The 23,623-nt window shown below is 34.5% G+C and overlaps 3 protein-coding genes across 3 annotated transcripts; 2 read left to right on the top strand and 1 right to left on the bottom strand.

Moving 5' to 3' along the window:
• Positions 1–3,584: 3,584 nt before the first annotated feature.
• On the top strand, positions 3,585–9,497 carry LOC118029062 (uncharacterized). Its single transcript, XM_035032869.1, has 6 exons — positions 3,585–4,489; positions 6,660–6,880; positions 6,998–7,238; positions 7,366–7,451; positions 7,527–7,618; positions 8,794–9,497. The coding sequence occupies exons 1-6, from the start codon at positions 4,355–4,357 to the stop codon at positions 9,048–9,050; spliced, it is 1,032 nt and encodes a 343-aa protein (XP_034888760.1). The 5' UTR covers positions 3,585–4,354; the 3' UTR covers positions 9,051–9,497.
• A 734-nt stretch (positions 9,498–10,231) lies between these two features.
• LOC118029061 (uncharacterized) lies at positions 10,232–16,660 on the top strand. Its single transcript, XM_035032867.2, has 8 exons — positions 10,232–10,471; positions 10,571–10,802; positions 10,955–11,190; positions 11,737–12,421; positions 12,896–13,262; positions 14,116–14,210; positions 14,983–15,177; positions 15,680–16,660. Exons 2-8 carry the CDS (start codon positions 10,596–10,598, stop codon positions 16,286–16,288), a joined length of 2,394 nt encoding a protein of 797 aa, XP_034888758.1. The 5' UTR covers positions 10,232–10,471; positions 10,571–10,595; the 3' UTR covers positions 16,289–16,660.
• A 935-nt stretch (positions 16,661–17,595) lies between these two features.
• Positions 17,596–20,185, bottom strand: LOC118029056 (pentatricopeptide repeat-containing protein At4g33990). The gene has a single exon (XM_035032858.2). It carries the CDS (start codon positions 20,039–20,041, stop codon positions 17,885–17,887), a length of 2,157 nt encoding a protein of 718 aa, XP_034888749.2. The 5' UTR covers positions 20,042–20,185; the 3' UTR covers positions 17,596–17,884.
• Positions 20,186–23,623: the final 3,438 nt, after the last annotated feature.

The following is a 23,623-nucleotide window of genomic DNA, read 5'->3' as shown; positions in this document are numbered from 1 at the left end:
AGATCTCAAATTAATTTTTAATGTAGTTAAAAATAGAACAATAATGCAATTATTATGGTGAAACACTATTTATTTTTAGTTTTGTATAATAATTTTTTTAAAAACAATGTAAAAAAAGGAATATTGCAAAAAACAAATTATAAAATAATAAAGATAAGAGCAAAAAAAAATGTATAAATAGAACAAATATAGAGTGATTAATATTCCACCAGTAAAGAATAAAAATTAATATTAAAAAATATTCCAATTGAAAAAATGACATTCTAAACTTTAAAAATGTCAATGGAGAGATTATATATATATATATATATTAAAATATTTTTTTTATTTGTAATGATGTTATTTTTATTCAATTTTAATTGGTAAATAGTTAAATAGTTAATTGGGTTGTATACACACACGTGTATAATAAAAATGAATTTAATATGTATATATATCAATTCAAATTTAGTAAATTGTTTTTCTTTGATGTTGGACCTAATGACATTTTTTTTACATGAACAATACAGATAAAATTAATTATATTATTTATCATAAAACACAAGTTAGATATATTTTGATACAAAATATTCTTATACTCAAATTAAATAATTACAAATAAATAGTCAAAATCAGGTCACATCACATTGTAGACAACTAGGCCTCTAATGATATTTTATTTATTTATTGAGAGTGCTATGTGTTGTTAACCCATGTAATTTATTAGAATGGCACATTACTAAACAAAAATTAAAAAATATTTTTTTTTATGGCTTTCCTTTTTGTCTACTTCATGTAATTCAATAAATCCCCACATCAAAAAGTAAAATCACAAATAAGTCGTAGTTAATTTTTTTCAATTTCTTAATTGTTTGCAAATTATATGGTTTGTAAGTCCCACATTTTATTATTATTATTATTATTATTATTATTATTTTCTTGATGTAAATAAATTGCAGTTCTAATTAAAACCTTATGTATTTTTATTTTCTAACAAGTATGTTAAAAAATCAAGACCGAGTGTTTTGGTCATTTTTTTTATTTTTTTTTTCTAAACTCAATTTCATCATGTTTTGATTAATAATGATTACTCGAGCTAGCCTCAATCATTCTTTTAAGTGAATAATTTCTCGTACTATCTTCCATGGAAACATGTCTTTTAAAAAATATAGCATTCCTTAATTTTATAATAGTATTAGGATGAATATCCTTAATACTTGACTTATGTACAAGAAATCTATATACATTATTATTGTATGTATATCTAATAAATACATAATATACAATCTTAGGTCTTATCTTGATTTTTTTTAGTAGGTAGTGTTATATTTGCAAGACACCCCTATGCTTTGAGGTATTTATATGAAGATCTTTTATCTTTTCACAATTCATATGATGTTTTTCTAACTTTTCATGGGATACTTTGTTAAGTATATAATTGGTAACTAGAATTGCCTTCCGCTAGTTTTTATGTACTCCTAGACTTATCAAAATGACATTCGTCATTTTTTTAACGTTCGGTTCTTACATTTCACGATGCCATTTTGTTATGGTGAATAAGGATTAGTAGTTTGGTGAATAATATCATTTTGGATGCGTAATTTATCAAATAGTGCCTTGTATTCTCCACCTCTATCACTTTTTATTACCTTTATCTTTTTGTTAAGTTAATTTTCAACTTCATTCTTGTAATGTTTACAGAGTTAAAGAGCTTTATCTTTGCTTCTTAGAAAATATGTATAACAATATCTTGTGTAATCATATGTTAAAGTAATATAATATTTTCTTCCATTTCTAGTTTGCACAATATTTAAATCACCAATATCTGAGTGTATTAAGTTTAGAGGTTCACCACTTTTTTTAATTATTTGAAAAGAAGATTTTGTGAATTTTAATTCTACATAAAATTTCATACTTATAATTTTTTTTTCTCAAAAATCATACTCAATAATAATTCATAGTTTATTAATATTTGCGTATAATTATAATTCACATGACCTAATCTTTCATGACACACATCACAAGACTCAAACAAATAAGAAGAAGAAAATATTTTTATTTTTGTTCTTCTCATTGGTTATAATGGTCATTACATTCATTTTAAAAAGACCATGACACAAATACTCATTTCCTATAAACATACCATTCTTATAAAGTGTAAATTTATCACTCTAAAAAACCATCTTAAAACTGATTTTACTCGATAATGAATAAGACACTAAATTCTCTCTAATTTTTGTAACATGAAATATATTGTTGAGGGTGATAAGCTTTCTATAAGTCATCTTCAGTATGACCTTTCCAACACCTAATATTTTAGAGGTTGATGAGTTCCCCATTAATAGATTTTCTCTATCCACTTATTTATACATGGAAACTATTCTCTTATTAGCGTGTACATATCTTGTAGCACTAATATCAACCCACCAATGCTCATGATTGTTGATAATATTAACCCTTATTTGACTATTAAACTTTCAAATCTTTTTAATTTCACCTCTAATTTCAATTAATTGGGTCCCTATAGTTCAATGTCTTTTTTAAAATGATAATTGATTGTGATTTTTTTCAATTTAATCTTTAATTGACCCTAAAATTTAATTTAATTATTTTTTGTTATCACATAAGGCCAAGTCTCTTAAAAAATACAAATTTTTTTTTTCAAAAAATATAAATTCAAAGTGTGTGTATTTGTATTAGCATTTATTTTGAATTTAATAACCAATTTATTAAATCTGTGAGAACTTGATTAATATTTCAATAACCCCTGAAATTTTAATTCATAGAATTAATGGTTAATATTATTGTATAAAAGTTGGACCTACAAGTAGAGTGATATTTAAATATCAAGAGTTGATCATAAAATTCTCAGAATTATTTTAAATACTCACAAATTTTAATTGAGAGTATTTGTTTGTTGCAATATATGAATTACAGAAAGTCTTTTTATAAAAAGTTTATTTGGACATACAAGTCCATAATAAATTTAAAACGTGAGATTTATTCACACGAATAAATCTCCATCCTAAACCATAAAAAGACTACATGTTGAAAAACAATCAAAACCTTTAAACCATATTCAGACTACTCAATATAATTTATGTAAGACAGAATACATTAGAGGTATTAATATTTTTTTTTACGTATAATTAGTTTTTTATTCCTGAAATTTATGATAAAACTAGTATATCGATACCTGAATTTCTTAATGATCCGGGTAATATATCTGATTACTTGTAATATATATAGATGATGACTTATTTACCCAAGTAATATATATAGTCACGTAACAATTCTAATACCCACGGCAATGTGCATGCTAATTTATAGAACGTTCATGTTTTTAAAATACAAAATGCATCATTAATTTTTAAAAGGAAAATCAGACGTAAAAAGTTAGGAGAAGTGGGATAAAAAAGAAAAGACAAAAGAGAAAGGAAACTAAACAGTGGACAGAAACACGCGGCGAAGCGAACACTCACAGCCCGGACACCACTGTGAATGACTCTTGCCGACAAACTTACACACAGCTCACACAGTCTCTCTCTCTTACGTGTAGTTACGGTCCGAAAGGCAGAAATATATATATATATACCATCTTTGTCTTCTTTCCTGTTTCGGTCGAGAGTGCTGTAGTATAACATTTCTTCCAGTAGCTTTAATTAATAAATCTCAGTTTGCTTTGAGATTGAACTGATTTTAAATTTAAGATGCATTGCGTTTTTCTCTTCACTACTACTCCACTCTCATCTCCCTCCCCCCTCGCCGCTCCTCTTTAATTAATTAAACTCCTTCCAACCCTATCCTTAATTTCCCAATAGCAGCTATCGCTGCTGCCCCCCTCCCCAACAAAAATTAAGCAAATTAGAGGGTGAATTAAGGCGTTGGTTTGTCTTCCAGTTTAATTTGGAATTGGCCATCAATCTTTCTTTCCCTTTTCTTCTGCTCTTAATCTGTTTCGGTTTTCATATTAATTTAGTTCTCTGGCTAGCTTGGATTTTTGATAAGCTCTCTCTCTCTCTCTCTCTCTCTCTCTCTCTATATATATATATATATATATATATATATATATGTATGTGCGTGCAAGAAATGGAAACATAAACTTGGGGTTGCTTGCTTCTTTTGCCCGCGTATATACATAAATCAGCGAAGAAATCGCCAAAATAGTAAGCTTGAGGGGCCTCTCTCACCAGTCAATCAGTTTCTCTATCTCTTCGCATAAATGAATTGGTCGATTGAGTTGCCCGCAGCCCGCTTCTCTCTCTGCCTAGCTAGCTAAGAAAATTGAATTCAGTGAAAAACAGGATACCGCTTACTCCTACCACCACTACTAAGTCGTATCATCGTCACCGTCACCGTCACCGTCACCGTCACGATGGACCTGAGTGGTAAAAAGAGCGCATCGCGGTCTGTGTTGGTGCCTTCGACAACTCATCAGCGGCAGCACTCCAATCTGGAACGCTTTCTTCAATGTGTAACTCCAACTGCTCCTCCTAAATTCCTTCCCGAGGTAATCTGCCCTTTAATTCCATTCTTCTTTTCTTTTTCGTTCTTGTTTAATTGGATCATTTCTTCCCTTTTTGTTTTCTTCTTTATAAACTAGTAGAAATTAACACAAGGGTTGGTAGGGTCATTCGATTGCAAATTCATAATCTAATGGTACGTTACCATGAGGCCTAAAGCTTCGTTTTCTGAATTTGTTAAATACTCACGCACATGCAAACACACTTTATTTCTTTATAATTATTCCTTTTTTTTTTTCTTTTCTTTTTGGCTTTTGTGTTTTGCTGGTGTCTTCATGAAGCAAAAATTTTTTTTTTTTTAAAAAAACAAAGTAAAAGAAAAGCAATGCTGCTGTTAAATTTGATCTCAGTCGTCGCTTTGGGGAAAAACCGATGACTTTTTCTTTTTATTCTTTCCTTTTCTTTCTTTTCTTCTTTCTTTCTTTCTTTGGGGAGAAACCTGACAAATTATTGACCTAAATAAGGGTCGGGACTTATATGGAATGGCCAGAATTAATTTGAAAAAATAAAAAATATGATTGGAGTTTTTGATATTTTACATGAATTTTTTTTAAAAAAACTACATAAGGCTATAATTTTTTTTTTTAAAATATCAAATATAGTATAATTATTCCACTGAAAAATTAAAAAATAATTTATATGAATATATGGTATTAAAAAAATATATAATATAATATAATTATTAAAAAATAGTATAATTATTTCATATTAAAAAGTTAAGAAACAATCAATTATAAATCTTATAAAAAAATGTTCAGTGTAATTTACTTATCTCATATATTATATAATTATTACAAACCAAAAAAATTATACAATAATTAATGTAGGTGTAGATTATAAAAAAAATACATAAAACTAAATATTTATAAATTATTTTTATATTTTCTAAATTTATTAAAAAATAATAAAAAAAGTTTCATCTAAATTACACCGGTTACCCGTGTTTTTAGTTGACCCGGTGAATTGCACAAGATCAGAATTTTATGATTTGAAACCCGGTCAATTTTCCAGGTAAACCTTACTCCTATTATTTTACTTCGAGGGTGTTTGGGAGTGTGGTAGTGATTGCTTTTCAAATAGTTTTTCGTGCCAAAAAGCATGCCAATAATTTTTTTTATTTTTAAAAAATTATTTTTGATATCAGCACATCAAAACGATCTAAAAAATATAAACCGCACTTAATTTTAACAAAAAAATTTTTTAAATTTTTTTTAAAAACACAGGTTGAAGCTCGTGTTGTGGGCCTAACTAGATTGATATTATTTGTCGGGTTGTACGTTGCATAGCCCATTTTCATAAGGGTCTTATCCAGTTCTATACCGTACCTGGCGGATGCCGCGAATATCCTGTTTCTCTATATTTTATAAAGATTTTTATATCCTGTCTCTTTCTTTCATTTTCTTTTCTTTACACACATCACATGAATGATTTGCCATGTGTTTCCCGTTACTGAAACTTAGTACTCCACCACAGACCAAACAGATAAATGTAGCATTTATTACTTTTTTTTTTTTTAAATTTTAATTTCAATTTTAGTCCTTTTCATCTTGATGTCATGCCTCATCGCCAGAGAGGAAGAAAATCTCTCTGTCTCTCGACCATGGTCAAAATGCTACGTGCTCTTATTGTAGCATATGGTCCCCGACTCCCCGGTCCCTGGTTCCTGCCATGGATAATGCATGGATCGGTAGTGGGATTAAGGAATCCTTGCATTTCAGGCAGCCATCCATTCATTTGATCTCAATTTCAAACATGGTCCCATAGCATATGTGCTCTTGTGGTGTTGTTTAACCCCAAGATCTTTGGTGAGTTAATCGATTCCATTCATGGACATGAATTAAAAGGGGACTAATAGCATGCTTCTCACTTGAGTTGCAGGTTTTTTTTTTTTTTTTTCCCCGTTAAAGTCCCATTATATCCATCTGGGAGAGTAATCTGGTCAATCAATTGTATGCAAGTATGCCAAAAGACCAAACAGATGAGAAAGAAAAAAAAAAGAGAGAAAACATTTTAAATATTTGAACTCTAAAAAATATTGCCATAAGACATTACACCCCATATTAGATTATCTTTCCTTGGGAATTAAGCCTTGAACATGCGTTTTTAACATTAAGTACCGTTGTCGTTTCAAAATTTGCTTTCTTGAATACTTTGCAGAGCTGCATTCGTGATCTAAATAGCTTATGGCAACCACCTGGTACTAAGGATATGGTTGAATATTTCACTTTGGGAGATTTATGGGATTGCTACGATGAATGGAGCGCATATGGTGTTGGCACCCAAGTAGTATTGAGCAGCGGTGACACCATTATGCAATATTATGTCCCTTACCTGTCAGCCATTCAGATTTACAGCAATAAGTCGGTGGTGGCTTCCAGGTTTTGTAACCTTTTTTCTATTCATCTTTTATCTACCAAGATTCAGCTGATAGCAGCTCCTTTGTCTCTGATGATTTGCGGCAGTTAGGTTGAGCTACCGTGCTTTTCTTCTTTTAGGGACTCAAGAGAGTATAGTGAAGTTGTCGAATTTGAAAGTGATTCTTGGAGCGATGACAGCATGAGTGATAAACTGTCGAGGTCGCTAAGCAACAATTCCAGCAAGACATGGGATACCATCTCTGAGGATTCAAGCTTTGACCATGAGGGTTCTTTGTCAATGAGGGATAAGCTTGGCTCTCTGTCCTTTCAGTACTTTGAGATATCTTCTCCTTACTGGAGGGTTCCACTTTTAGAAAAGGTTACATTTTCTTCCTGCTATTGATTTCCATTTAGCACAAAAAGCCCTATAAATCGCTATAGAATGTTGTTCTTTTATGTTTATTGCTATGCTAGGTACATGCCTTTCTGATTTTTTTATTCCTCAGATAACTGAATTAGCCAGGAATAATCCGGGATTAATGACACTCAAGAATGTGGATCTTTCTCCGGCGAGTTGGATGGCTGTTGCTTGGTAAAATCGATTGGTTTCCTTAATGCATTTTATCCATGGTTATCTAGTAATTGTATGGTCTTGATTGTTGATTAGGTACCCCATATATCACATTCCATCTCAGGGAAATGAGAAGGACCTGTCATCATGCTTCTTGACTTATCATACACTTTCATCATCTTTCCAAGGTATCCTACTATCTTGCACCTTTTATTTATTTCCTGATTTTTGTCTGGATTTTCGAATTTCAAAGAATAAAGCATCTTTATCCTAATTCTTCTGAGTCTCATTTTTTATCACAGTTATTCAAAATGACATGGAATTGACTGATATGAACTTTCCTGGGGTAGCACAGTTTCAACTTCTTGCACTCTCATTTTTGTGTTTTATAAACATCCCATGCTTTACAATGTAGACCAAAAACAGTGCAATTTATAATGCCTTTCTGAATATTGATGTAAACAGGTTTCATGAGATTAGCAACTTGTAGGAATGAAAATCAGGACATGATTGGATTGTAAAATGTTCCTCATGCTTCAGTTCAAATAAGTAAAAGAAACCTGAGACGCCCCCCCCTTTTTTTTTCCATACGAAAGACATACCTATTCCTCAAGTGAAGGGAATTTTGAAGGGAGGTGAAAGTATTCTCCTGAGATTGTTATTAGAACCCAACTCCATTGAGAATCAGAAAAATTAGTCTTGTAGCACAGAGATAAAACTCAGGGGATATTGGAAAGCAATTTTATTTTTCATTATCCCCTTAACAACCAGATGGTGCTTGGAAACTGCTCAATCTTGTCCTACAATCCTTCACTTATGCTGGACTTGTGAAATTTGTTTGAACATTGCATTTTAACCTTGAAGTTGCAATTTATCCATATCAATTTCAAAATGTTTTTCTCACTCCGAGGATACATAAATATTGTGTTACCACTCAGAATACAAACTAATCATTCTTCTCTCCATTTTGGGCCAGCTGGCAAATCCTATAGCCTACCATGTTACGTCCAGCATTGACTTCACCAATTTCCTCCACAACTTACAACTTACTGATGTGTATTAGTGTAGTACCTGAAGAAGCATTCAGAATCCCCTCGAGAATTTAGGTCACCATAACTGATTGTTGGGCCTAATCTAGCTAAATTTATGTGGCTTTGTATGATTTTGTTGGATGGCTCTGGTTCTGGTTTTGCTCACTGTTGCTTGCTTCCATGCCTATCCAATGCCAAGGAGCTATTGGATTTGATTTGTTCCATGGCCTTTCAGATCAATTCTCTCAATGCTATCCATCTATTTTAGAGAGAGTTGTTGTCACCTAATGTTTAACAAGTTTCTCCACTTTTGTTGGCCTTTGCTTCTGCAGATTGCGTCAATGAGGATGATGACATTGAAGCAGATGGAACAGCAAGTAAACGGAAAGGAGAGGGAAATGTCTGTATATCCCTTCCTCCATTCGGTCTGGCCACATACAAATTGCAAGGGAATCTTTGGATAAATCCAGAGACATCTGATGATGAAAGAATGATTTATCTTGAAAGTGCTGCTGATTCCTGGTTGAAGCAGCTAAATGTCCACCATCATGATTATAGCTTTTTTACCAGCTGCCACTGCACCATGTAAATTGGTTTGTTCTCTAACTTGTTTCCCTCCCACCTAGGTTTGTTTTTCTCCAGTGATCCAGCAACCACCATGAAAACAGTCCCTCGTTGGCAGTTCTGATATTAATGTATAACTTTATCATGCCCGCCTACTTTGGATAGGCATACATGTAAAAGGTTTAAAAGTTAAATGTAGTTTGAATAAGCCATGAAAGCGGTTCCCAAGTATACAATGGCTTGTTGATCCAGAAAGTTTTGTTAGAGGGGGAGTTTGTTTTGTGGACTGAGTTGGTTTCCTTGGCAAAGAGGAAGAAGAGACTTGAAAAAATGAGAGTTTGTGGATCGGCAGCTTAGTTTCAGGATGTCCATTTTCTTAATTTCTTATTATCTTGTAATCTGAGCTTTGTATCAGAAGGATCTGTCGCTAGTTTCTAATGTGCAAAAGTATTGTAAATGGATTTGTTCTTTCTTTCTGTTTTAGAATTTGCGCTGGCTTCTTGTGTGATAATCATGTGCATGTATATCACACAAAATCTTTAAGTGAATGGATGGGGAGGAGAAGTGAGATTGTCTGTGTGCCTGTCTATCTATATTCGAGAATCAAATGATAATGAAGTGATACATGAGGGCTTTGCCGTTCCCTTTTCAATCATATTCCACTCTTGCAGCAGGATTAAGCGTGGGCTTATTATTGTGTTTCTTCCTTTCCTTTATTGGAACAAATAAGCAGAATTCAAAACCGAAATTCCTTACATTCTCCCACCATTTCTTAAACCGTAATATTACTCGAAGAAGACACTTTTTTAGTTTTTTCAATGTGGTGTATATGTTTTTCGTTTAATGTGCATACTAAAAATTACGTTTAGGTTTGAGATGAAATGGAGAAATGGGTAATATATTAGGGGTCAATACTTCAATAATTAAAAGTAAATACTGATACAACTGGGATGATTTAATTTCCATAATTAATTGTTATTAATTTATGGAAATAAATATATCAGTGATATAAACTCTTCATGTAAATCATAGAAGTGAAAAGGAAAAGAAGCGAGGTGGCGGGTAATAATAGCAACAAGTAGTATACTTAGTTGGTTCCCCTAAACCCCATCATCAACCCCTAAGCCATACTGTACTGTACAGGACAGAGTAGACGCGAGTTACTATTGAATTCAAACGTGTATTCTATCCAACAACAAGATGGGAGGCCCAAGCAAAAAGCAAAAGCAAAGGCTAAGAGAACAATAACAAGAAGCTATCTCTTTTCCTCTCCTCTTGAGCAAACAGTAAACATACAAAACAAAGCAGCTAATAGCCTTACCATTTCTTGTTATTATTGGAATAACATGATTTTATTGCTTGCTTGATTTCTTTCCAGTAAATACCATCTTGCTTACATAAGTTAACTGCTCCCCATTTCCCTTGTTTTTGTTCTTTTCCACTATAGTAAGTCAGTCAATCTCAGATAAACAATGACACCTCTCTACTCTTAGTTTCTTTATGTTTTTCTTATGTTGCTGACCAAATCATTTCATTGACTGGAAGAAAAAGGGAAGGGAAGTCGGTGATCATGTGTTCCGTGGCAGTGATATACGGTGGTGGCTTTCTTTCTGGCCTGCTCACTCTTGTTGCTTTACAAGCTCTGGGTGTTTACTTCTTTATTAAAAGATTGAATCGAAAGACTCATCTTCAACCACAACAACAAGCATCACGTTCTTCTTCTCCTCATCAAGACCTCGATCCCCAACAGTCCCTTTATTATGCCTTTAACAAGAAGGTCTCTTTATTATCTTTCAATCTCTACTGACTAGCTTCCTCGTTTACTTCTTTGAATTCTTGTCAAAATGCTACTTTTTCTTTTTTATTTATATGTTGTGAAAGACTGGTACTTTCTTCTTATATTAGAACTGATTTACTTTTGTGACTTAGGGAATTGTCTGGGTTCTTGAATCAGATAAGGTTCCGGGGAATTGGCCTGTGGAAAAAGTATCAAAAGATCAAAAGAGGAAAAGGGAGATCCTTGAGGTTACTCCCATTCGAAAACATGCAAACATCAAGGACAGGTCACTTATTTTGACAGATTCAGGTGGTTCACATAGAGCTATCCCTTTGACAGGTTGTGTGATAGAAGCCGTTTCTGCTACAAGCCTTCCCTCGAGAAAATGGTAAATATTGTCTTTATGAGACTCTTTGGTTAGTTACTAATTATTCACTTGCCTTTTTAATGCTTTCTGGGGTTTTGTTTTGCTATTGACAAGTAAAGGACCAAAGACGTCATGCCTCCTACTTCTCTGTGTGTAAATTTTGGCTAGAATTTCTTGATGGAAAAGGAACTTCAGCCTGACAAATCAGTATGATTATTTCTCATGCACAGCTCCTTTTAGTGGTCGCAACCATCAAGATTCCCATAACTGCATAAAATGTTGCCAAAGTAATGGTCAGTAGTGACCACATATGTTCAGGATACCAATTAACTTCTCTCTTGACTTCTCTCGTCATTTTTAACCAGTTTGACCAGGGCTGAAATACTCGCTTTTAAAAACCATACTGAAATTCCTTATTACTCAGCTCAGTAGAATCGAATTTTGCATTCATTTAGTGTTGGAAATATCCGTGCTACATAATGCAGTTACACATAGCTTAATAAGTTATGAAGTCTTTTTCACCCTTATTACAAGTAGAGACACGACTCATCTCTAATGCTATCACAGGGCCGAAAGATTTCCGATAAAAGTGGAAAGCAGAACTTCACCAATATATAATGCAAGTAAGACGGTTTTTATTTTTCTTGAGACGTCCTGGGAGAAGGAGTCATGGTGCAAAGCCCTGCGTCTTGCTTCAAGTGATGACCAAGAAAAACTCAACTGGTTCACCAATTTGAATGAGGATTTCCACCGTTATTTGACATCCTTAAATACAGGATACCCTTCATTTATGAAACCTTCAGTTGGGTTCTATGCTGAGCCAATAGATAGGGCTAGTAGGCTTGATGGTTCTGGATCGAAGGTTCTCCTGTTTTGGAAAAAGCTTGCCAGAAAGGCATCAAAGACTGGTGTGGAAAATAAGGTGACTTCCTTGTTAGGCCGTGAAGAGAGAAAGATTAATGATAAATATCATCCATCCCAGGACCCAGCTTTTGCTGGTAGTGTGGGAAAGAATGCTCCAACATTAAAGGATCCTATCACCTCTGAAGAAGAAAATGTAGCATTACCTTCACCGTCAACCTTTTCTCGTGCATCAAGCCAAAGCCAGTTCTCCACCATTTCTAATACAGACACTGATGAAAAGTTAAATATTGATGAGGGATCACTCTGCTGGAATTTGATTATTTCTCGGCTCTTTTTTGATGCCAGAAGCAATCCCAAGATGAAGAGTTTAGCGCAAGCATGGATTCAGGTCTATTATTTCCCAAATTATATCTAACAGAACTTGTGCTTGTACATTGATGCATGTTAGATTCTGCTACGTGTAGATGATGCTTTTGCTTGTAGTTTTACCATCAACAGCGTGTAGCAATGTTGGGATTGGGCTATCAATTAATTTCCATTTTGATGTAAATGCACTTAGAAATATGGCCTCAATATAGGTTCTGTTGCGTACTCATCCTCTGGCCTTTGCTAATTCCAAATGCTTGGACTTTTTCTTGTGCCCTGACATAGTAAGTAGATGGAACTCTTGCAACAGTGAATATATCCTGCTTCCTTCAGAACTTAACTGTGATCAAAGGGAGGAAATCCCACAGGCTAGGGTGAAGATATTTCAAATTATTGCACGTAATAGGTGTTCTTTGAAGAATATGCTTATGCTTTTTTTCTGTTTTTTAGAATTGGATGTACTCAGACATTTTTCTTTCCTAATTTGGGGTAACAGGGAACATTGTCCAATATGAGGACCCCCAGTTACATTGGTGAAGTCATATGCACTGATCTAGAACTTGGAAATCTTCCACCATATATTGATGGTAGTAGGGTTCTTCCTACAGACATGAACGAAGTATGGGCATGGGAATTCGACATCGAATATTGTGGTGGGGTGGTGCCAGGTATTGAAACAAGACTGGAAGTTCGTGACCTAGATATGGAGAAAGGTGTGGTGAATACAGACTCAGGATCCAGCTCTATTAGGGATGTTTCTTCAGACCTTCTGGAAGGTTTTGAACATCTTGGAGAGCAGTTGAATCTTTCTGAAGGGACTGTCGATTCACATGAATGGAAGGATGAGGGTAATACTAAGCCTGGTAAGTAATTCTTTACTGATTTACGTTTTGTATGCTCGTTTGCTAGCTAATGCTTTCGAATGCTATAAACTCTGATGCACAGAGATAAAAGCCTTATATGATTGTGAAGTTGCAATCAAACTTTCGTAGTGATTCCGCTATAGGATTTCATGCCTTTTGAAGAGTCTGATGAGTTTCTTTGGCTGTCATACGTGAGAAACAAAATACTGGAATGTTGCTAACTGCTTTTCAACTTTATAGTTAATTAAGACCATATTTGTGTTGATATTATTTGAAATGATAATGGTATGCATGCACTTGGATGGATGCATTCACTCATGCAAACAAGATAACATCAGAGGATTTCAATGTAAACCAATTCTAGGATCCTGCTCTTTCTTACCTGGAAAGCCATAAATGAGGTCAAACTTTCTCAAGGGATGTGCTTGTTTCACAATTCTCTGTTCATGCAGGAAATGAATTGGTGTCTTTCCATTAATGAACATTGCATATAATCCTCTAAAGAATTGTGGCTTCGTAGACAGAAACAAAACTACGAGAATGAGATGGTTATCTGCTTATCCTAGTCAAGATAGGTGCATGACATACATGGCCATTGAATTATCCTGGTCCATGCAATATCATCTTGAATTAGGAAGCAAGGAGGAGGTAGACCTGTGTCAAGATGATAAAGATGTACTATTCCTTTATTCCACTTATTGCAACGGGATTCTTTATTCCACTTATTGTAACAGTGTTAATGATTAATGCATTTATTCGTTGTTGGTTTGGACATTAGGAATTGTTAATTGACTGATTTAATGAAAATTCACAATAAACAATACCAATTGACTCTCTTCTTTTCTTGCTACAGATAAATTAAAGGACTCTAAAAGTGGTGCATCAACATCAACCGATTTATCTAGGTGGAAGTCCATTCTTAATTCTGTCGCGAAACAGGTTCTGCAGGTTTGTAAAAAACCTTTTCTGTATGTCTAGGGTGTTTCTACTTGTTTATGAAGACGCATGTATCCTTATTGGATGTTGTTTCTCCGTTGAATTAATGTGAATTCAATAGTAGCATTCGCCTGTAATTCAGTATCTTAGTTATGTTACTATCATCGACACTGATACATTTGTTTCCCACGTTTGTTTTTCAATCATTGGTTAGATGAATCCTCGTGACATGACTCCTGCTATAGCTGTATAATGAGAAAAGTATTCAAACATAGAAATTTGCCATTTCTGTTGTTGGCCCTTCAAGCCGGAGTCAAAATCGTGTGGCTAGCATTCTCTTATGTTTCTTACTTCTTCATTCCCCATCAGTTGTGCTTGGCATGCCCTTTTTTTTTTCCTCAAAAGGAATATTGGATCTATGATGCTTTCTTCTATTCATCTGCCTCTATTTCAACATCCTATTTTGTAGGGAATCTACTTCCTATGTTTATAAGACCACCTTAACCATGCAAAATTCATCATTGTAAAATTTGCAAATTGATTTTAACTGTAAATTATTTCCTGCTTGGTTGAAAACTTGGAAAAGAAACTAATAAGAATGATAAAAGATTACTTAAGGTTGGTCACAAGAGGTGGAACCATACAGATGATGCATTGTGGTTTTAAGAAGCGAGTCCTGGCTATTTCATATTATTACATGTATTGAACGATTTGGAGGGTACATGCAGAAGTCTCCTTAACTAAAAGTGAAATTGCCAAGTAACTGATTGATCATCGATTGCAGGTGCCACTTTCATTGTCAATAAGGGTCACATCTCTTCGTGGAACGGTGAGATTACATATTAAGCCACCTCCTTCTGATCAGTTATGGTTTGGCTTCACATCCATGCCTGATGTGGAGTTTGAGTTGGAGTCTTCTGTTGGGGAACACAAGATCACCAGTGGACAAGTAGCTTCCTTCCTGATTAATAAATTTAAGGTGTGGAACTTCCTTGTTTCATAGGACTACTCTTCAGTATTTTTTTTTAAAAAAAACTTTCCCTCAACACAAACGCAATCATCACTTGAGTCGCTATGTTGCTTGACAGGATGTCTGCATTAATGAGCATGCAGCTCTAAGTACTTCATTTCCCTTTCTCAAGTCATTTCAGTGAATCATATTCTGATTAAATTACTTACAAATATCCTCGACTATTTATAGCGTGTGTGATTGAAGCATTTTCTAATCACAACTCCAAGCCCCTGTATTTGCCTTTGCTTTTTTGTGCTTTGGAAAAGTTTAGGACTCTTGCTTGTCATATGCGAGATCGACACTTCACTGAGACTTCCTTTTATATTATCAGTTTGTCAATTGTGATATTCCATCAGAGTGCTTTTAGTTTGCAGCTCATGTTTGGGGTTTTAGGTACTTTTATGGAAATAGGATAGGATGAATGATGGATGAAAGGGAGGTTCATCTGATGCAAGTCTCAATAATGCAGGCTGTGATCCGCGAGACGATGGTTCTCCCAAACTGTGAAAGTGTTTGCATCCCCGGGATGTTAGCAGAGAAGAATGACTGGGTCCCTCGAAATGCTGCTCCTTTTATATGGATTAATCAAGAAGCCACTAGTGATAATGACATTGAACTTGAGCTCTTGAACTCCCAACTTGATGCAAAAACCAATATTGAAGGTAGCAGAGGAACCTCACTTGATCATCCAGAAAGCAAGCATCAAAAAGCTGAAAATGTTCAACAGTCATTTTCTGATTATTCAGAAGCATTGCCACGCGCATTAAGCTCTATCAAGCCATCAATGACAAATGACAAATCATCGCAAGATCTAACAAGTCCTTTGTTGACAATCAGTGAAGCACAAGAAACTGGCCGAGGAAGCAGTGGATATATCTCGGAGAGTCAATCACCACTGTCCAGGACTCTTATAACTCTGGAGAAACAGACTCATTCTGTTGAAGAAATACCTAAGAAAATGGGAAGGAGAGCGAAGATGCTTGATCTAGGTAAGAAGATGGGGGAGAAATTCGAAGAAAAGAGGCGGCATATTGAAGAAAAGGGAAGGAACATCGTTGACAAGATGCGAGGACCATGAAAATGCAAAACAACTAGACTGTTGGGTGAGACAAAATGGTGTCAAGTGCTTCTGTACTCATAGTGGAATGAAGGCATCGATTAATTCACATAGATGATTCTGTCTTGTGGTGCTGAAAAGTCCTTGGGTACAGAGATTCATTCATGAAGAACAGGCTACAATTGACAATAAAATAGGTGCCCGTATAGAAGAGCAACTCAAGACCTTGATTTTATGTAAATAGGACTTTGTTGTGGGAGTGACATGACTAGTTAGAGTAAGGGGTTTTAATAATGCTTTGTTTTTTTTTTTATTTTTTTTTTAATTTTATTATTAAATATTAATTTTATTTTTTAATAAGTTATCACACGTATCATGTATTTTATAGGTTAATTTAGTTTGACGTATTAACCTGGTTGATTAATTATTATTTTTTAATTTTATCATATAATATTAAATTGATTGAGAATTAAACTTCAATATTAGAAGCGATGCATGGTTCTCTTTCCAACAAATCCAATAATGTGGCGTGTACTAACAAAAAAGGTTTGATTGAGTTGAATTTGAGGTTTTTTCTTCTCTTATTTCATAGAAAAAACATGTTTGAATTTGCAAAAAAAAAAAAAAAAAAATTTGGATTTTGATCCTTTTTAAAGTTTGGATTTTTTTTTTAATTTTATCCTTGAAAATTTTAATGAATTTGATTTTTTATTCAATTTGATCCATTTTAATTTTATTGTATTTGTTTTTTTATTCATTATTTTGATTTGAGTGCTATATTCTTATTCTTTTCTTGATTTATTTTTTTTTTAAAATGTCCCTTAATATTTAATTTCATTTGGTTATTTTAATCATTTTCTTAGTTTTTTTTATTTTTTAATATCATGTTTGGATTGCATTATTTGAGTTTTAAATTGTTTTACAATTATATTTTTTTTTCATGGTTATCTTCCAACATGGTAGTTTTTTATTTGAGATTTGAATGTTTTTTTTTAATTTATCCTTTGATATTTAGTTATTAATCCTCTAGCTTCATTGTTTTTTGTACTTTTTTTTTTTTGAAAGTTATTACGATTTCATATCTTAAATAATATGTTAATCAAATTAACCGTATTTGTATTAGATTTTTTTTTCCTTGTTTTTTTTATGAAATTGATTTTTAAACATTTTTATATTGTAATATTTTTTATTTTTTTTTTAAATTAAATGGGCTATTTTGAATATATAGAAGGGAAGGCTTTGAGAATAGAAAAAAAGGAGACGAAAGAATAAGAAAAGGAAAAAACAGCCAGAGCAAAACTCGATTTTTTTTAATGAACGCAGCGCCATGAGGAATAAAAAGTCATTGTTTAAGCCGGATTTTGACCACCGAATGAATTCATTTTGATGTTCAGTTCAGCTAAAGAAGATACAGAAATAGCATCTTAAGTTTCAAGACCTCGTTATCCCTACTTTCTGTCGATTGCAAGAATATACAACGATTGAAAATGTCTTGTCAAGGTGCACCCTGAAATCCTGGGATTTCTTCAATGGTTTTTTTTTTTTTTTTTTTTTTTTTTATATCACTTCGAGATCATGTAATTAGCGAGAGAGTGATTTGGGAGCAGATGAGTAAAATCACCAGAAATCCTTGCATGTGCATGTACCAGACTCAAAATGGTGGAAGCGGGAACCATCTCTCACAATAAGATGCCTGCTTGTGATCTTTGAGATGAATTTTAAAGCAGAATGGCAATCAACACAAGTTCGATGATTCTTCACAATCCTTAGTGTTGAGCCTGCTTCAGTACTGACGAGACCAAATGCAATAGCTAATCTCTCACTATGAACTTTCAATGCTTCCTCCTTCTCTTCCCTTTCTAGGTCATGAATCACAGTATCTGTTTCCGGAACATATCCAGCTTCTGCAAGTTTTAAATTTATTTCCTCTAGCTTTTTGTAGATATCAATAGACTGAGCGTGTGATCGATCTCCAGCAATGAAAACGTGGACAGAACCATTGATCTCTACCTGGCTCCAACCTGGTGCTTTAACCAACCCTCTGTCAATCATCAAGCTCCTTGTTACAGCGGCCTCCTTCCACTTTCCCATGGACGTATATAAATTAGCCATTAATACATAATTACCATGGCTTCCAGGATTCATATGTAACAGCTTTCTAGCTGCTAGCTCCCCCAGCTCAAGGTTGCAATGTTTCGTGCAAGCACTAAGAAATGGAGCCCAAACTTGAGCTTGTAGTTTGACAGGCATCACTCTAATGGTTTTCAAAGCCAATTCAAACTGACCAGCTCTGCCGAGAAGATCCACCAAGCACATATAATGTTCTACACTGGGTACTACTCCAAAATCCTTCTGCATGCTTTTAAAAAATGTGAGTCCATCTTCAACCAATCCAACATGGCTGCAAGCCAACAATATGCTTGTAAAAACAACAGCATCCGGCTTTATTTCTTTTATTTCTAGCATCTTGTGAAAGAGACCGAGAGCCTCTTCTGCCATCCCATGAATGGCATAACCGTTTATCATGGAACTCCAGGCAGCTAAATCCTTATCTGATATCCTCTCAAACACTGATATAGCCTTGTCTATACTGCCGCACTTGGAGAACATGTGTATCAAAGAGGTTTGTACTTGCCTATCTGACTGAAACCCATTTGACAAAATGTACTCTTCAATCTCTTTGCCCATGTCCAACGACCCCAAGTCAGCACAAGCTGACAGGATAGTAGCCAGAGTTGCTCCATTCGGTTTGATAGCTGTCTTCAACAGCTTCTTAAAAAGAAGTAAAGCTTCAGCAGGATAACCCATGTGTGTGTACCCACCAATGATAGAGGTCCACAAGAAAACAGTTTTTACAAGTGCCATATCAAACACTTTTCTAGCTGAGATGAGGTCTCCACATTTTGCGTACATGCCGAGTAGCAAGTTGTCCAGAGGATCTTTATTCTCACATCCACATTTTAATATGAGAGAATGCAGCGATGAAGCCGCCATCAAACTCCCTTGTTTTGCACAACCTTTAATGAGATTTATAAACACTACGCAGTCCGAGTTGATGGTGCTAATTGTTCTCATTCTATTGAACATGCTGAAGGCTTTATCGACATTCCCTGTATCTACGTAGCCACCAATAATTGTTGACCAAGAAACGACTGATATTTCATGCATCGAATCAAGAATAGCACGCGCTTCATGGACTTGACCATACCTGATATACATGCTCATCACAGCATTGGCTAAAGGTATGTGATCAGAGGTATTTAAAAGTCCAAGTTTAAATACGCAACAGTGTATAGATAAGCCTTGTCGAAGAGGAATAGGGGTGGTAGACAGAAAGCTCAGGAATGTGGTGGAGCTTAGATCCAAACCAAGAAGCCGCATTTCTCGAAGTAGCAAAGTGGCTTCATGGAACAAAAAAGAACGACAATAAGCAGAGATGATGGAGTTCCAAGAGACGACAGTTCTCACAGGCATTTCATCGAACACCTTCCTTGACGAGGGCAGGTGATGGCATTTTGAGTACATGTCAAGAAGAGCAGTCTGTACAAAGACATGGGCTTGAAATCCAAGAAGGAAGGTATGGGAATGGACCTTTGTAGCGTCACGTAAGGAGTTAGTGTTGGAGCAGGCTTTGAGGACCAAGGGGAAAGTGAAGTCATTGCCATGAAGTCCAGTTCGCAGCATACAAGAATAGAGTTCTAGAGTTCTGGTGAAAAGGGCAGAATTGGTGGAATCCCGGATCATCAGGTTCCATAGGTAAACTGTTCTTTTCATGTGCAATATTTTGTTGTTGTTGGGTTACTGTCGTCGTATAAGAGACGCATGGTCTGAGAAACCTGCACCGCTACCTAGTCGGCCGACGGCGACTCGGCATCCAGTCCAGCATTTCGAGGCAGGAGAATAAGTATATGAAATTGAATATGGTGGTGTTTTGTTTTCATTTCTAAATTCTTATAAAGTAAGAGTGAAGGGCTTCAAGCACAAGCAAAGAAATGGAAGGGGCCCATGAAATAAAATCCAAACACGCAACTGAGAGAAACACTGGGCCTCCCTCCACAAGGCCCATAATCAATCTTTTTTGTTTTCTATATATCCTCTCGAGAGGATGGAATGCCAGTTTCCACGCCAATCCAAATCAAATAACTTCTCCTGCATTAATTTGATTTGATGCATCTGGGACAATTGTTTATGATAGAAAGTAATAATAAAAAAAACAAAAAAAAAATCAAACTAATAAATTTTAACAAAGTAAAATAAAGAAATTGATACACAACAAAAAAGTCCATGAAACGAGTCAACTATTTATTTAAACACGCAAGGTGAAGTTAATAAAACAATATAGAGATAAAGAAGAAACAAAGAAAATAAACTAGCTATAATAATTGTTGTTATTATGACTGCAAGCATAATTTTTTATTAATGAAATCACTCTTTTATAGAAGAGTTTTGATAACAAACTATAGAAAAATAATGATGAAATCTTAACTGACAAAGAGTTGTTCTATAACAGCTTTATTTGTAACAAACATGCTAAGATAATGAAAAGCTAATCTTGACTAAATCTTCTCAGCCTTCTCAGCATCGAAGACCTCTTCTTCAGCAGCAAATGAGGCAACTGTCAACACTCCTCCTTGAATCTTTTGTTGTAGATGCCTATCTTGTTTCTTAATATTTCAAACCTTGTTTTTGACAATGGCTTGGTTAAAATGTTAGCAAGCTGGTCTTCTGTCTTGCAATAAATAAGCTGTAACTCTTCATTTTTCTAAACCTCTCTTAGAAAATAATACTTGAGCTTAAAGTGTTTTGTTTTGCCATGGAAGATTGGATTGTTGGATATTGCAATTGCAGCCTAATTATCAACATTGACCCTAGTAGCTTTCTTCTGCTCCATGTCCAAATCTGCTAACATACTCTGCCTCTGTTGTTGATTGAGCAATTACCTCTTGTTTTTTTGAACACCAGGAGAAAATTCCTGATCCAAAGCTGAAACAATATCCAGAGGTGCTCTTCATGTCATCACAACTACTAGCCCAATCACTGTCTGCATATCCTTGGAGATCAAAATTTTTAATACAACTAAACTGAATGCCATAGCTTAGTGTACCTTTGATATATCTCACAACTCTTTTCGCAGCTTTGAAGTGAACCTCACTTGCACAATGCATGAACCTTGATAACAAGCTTACTGCATGCATGATATCAGGTCTTGTAGCAGTGAGGTATATAAGACATCCAATCAAGCTTCTGTAAATTGCTTCATCAACTTTATCAGCTTCATCATCTTTGCAGAATTTTTCTTTCACGTTCATGGGAGTAGTCATTGATTTACATTCTTCCATTTTGAATTTCTTCAAAATCTCTTTGGCATATTTCTGCTGACAAATAAAGATTCCATGCTGGTTTTGTTGGACTTCCATACCAAGAAAATAAGATATTTCACCGAGATCTGTCATTTCAAAAACCTTCATCATTTCTGCTTTGAATTTGTTTATCATGCTTGGATTGTTTCCTGTAACAAAAAATCATCCACATAAAGTGAAACCACAATGTAATTAGAATTTGAATTTCTGATGTATAAGGTTGATTCACTCAAACTTTTTTTAAAGTCAAGTTTGAGTAAATGCTCATTAATCCTGTTATACCAAGCTCTTGGAGCCTGTTTCAATCCATATAAAGCTTTCTTCAATAAGTAAACCTTTTCTTCTCCTCCTTTTACAACAAATCCTTTTGGCTGTTTAACAAAAATCTCCTTTTGCAGATAGCCATTCAAGAATGCAGACTTCACATCAAGTTGAAAGATTTTCCAAGCTTTTTGAGATGCAACTGCTAATAGCATTCTTATGGTATCCAGGCGTGCAACTGGTGCAAATGTTTCTGAAAAATCAACACCAAAGATCTGTGCATAACCCTTGACCACTAATCTGGCTTTGTGTTTGTTGATAGTGCCATCAACATTCAATTTTGTTCTATAAACCCATTTTACTCCAATAGGTTTTTTGTGCTCTGGCATGTCCACCAATTCCCATGTTTGATTCTTCTCAATCATCCTCAGCTCTTCATTCATTGCATCAATCCATTTTGGATCATTTTTGGCTTCTTTAAATTCTGCAGGTTCTAGCATAACAACATTGCAGCTTTGATAAATGTCTGTAAGCAACTTAGTTCCTCTAACTAGTGCTTCATCAATATCATCATCATCTTGCACAATCTTCATACCTGCACTTGCATATTTGAAGTTTCACTTTTCGATTTCAATGAATTTGATGTCTCTGCTAACTATCACCTTTTCTGTTTGAGGTTGAAAGACTCTGTAGCCTTTTGTAACATTGTTGTAGCCAACAAAGATGCCAGCCTCAGCCTTTTTATCAAGTTTATCTCTTTTTACCTGAGGAACACAGGTGAAACATAAGCAACCGAAAATCTTTAAATTTTGGATTGAAGGTTTGTAACCGTGCCAAGCTTCATATGGAGTTTTGTTTTGTAATGCTCTTGTTGGCAGCCTATTCAACAAGAACACATCGGTGTTCACAGCCTCTGCCCAAAACTTCTTGGGTAAATCTTTCTCAAATAACAAGCACCTTGCCATCTCCATGATTGTTCTGTTTTTTCGTTCATTTACACCATTTTGCTGAGAAGTGTAAGGTGTAGTATATTGATGTTCAATCCCTGCATCATGACAAAACTTGGCAAACTTGTTTGATGTGTATTCAGTGCCATTATCAGATCTAACAACCTGAATTCTATGACCACTTTGATTCTCAATCCAGTTTTTAAACTTCATAAAAACACTTGCTACTTCAGTCTTAAACTTTAAGAAATAGACCCAGCACATTCTTGTATAATCATCGATGAAAGTAATATAATACCTGCTTCCATTTAGTGATATTGTTTCCAGAGGTCCAGCAACATCAGTATGAATAAGCTGAAGCTTTTTCATTTCTCTCCAGGCTTTGTTTAGAGGAAATGAAAGTCTATTCTGCTTGCCATATTGACAAGAAAAACAGACTGTGATTTCTTTTTCCAGTTTTGGCATTCCTTGCACCATCTTTTTTTTCTGTATCTGCATCAATGTTGCTTGATTAAAATGCCCCAATCTTTTGTGCCACAATTCTAACTGATTTGTTGTGCTTAGAAAAGTAACCGACTCCTCTTCCATCCAGTCAAGTGAAAAACTTTTTCCTTTCATCTTTATAGTGAATATTTCTAATCCAGCAGGATCAAAAATTGAACAATGTTTGTCTTTGAACACAATTAAGTATCCTTTTTCAAGAAGCTGGCCAACACTCAACATATTCTGATCAATTTTAGGAACAAAAAAAACATCTGAAAATGAGTTTTATACCTGAATTTCCTTCA

This window comes from Populus alba, chromosome 18 (assembly GCF_005239225.2).
Source record: "Populus alba chromosome 18, ASM523922v2, whole genome shotgun sequence".
Taxonomy (NCBI): Eukaryota; Viridiplantae; Streptophyta; class Magnoliopsida; order Malpighiales; family Salicaceae; genus Populus; species Populus alba.
The sequence above is the reverse complement of the archived record's forward strand: the minus strand, read 5'-3'. Positions and strand labels throughout refer to the sequence as shown.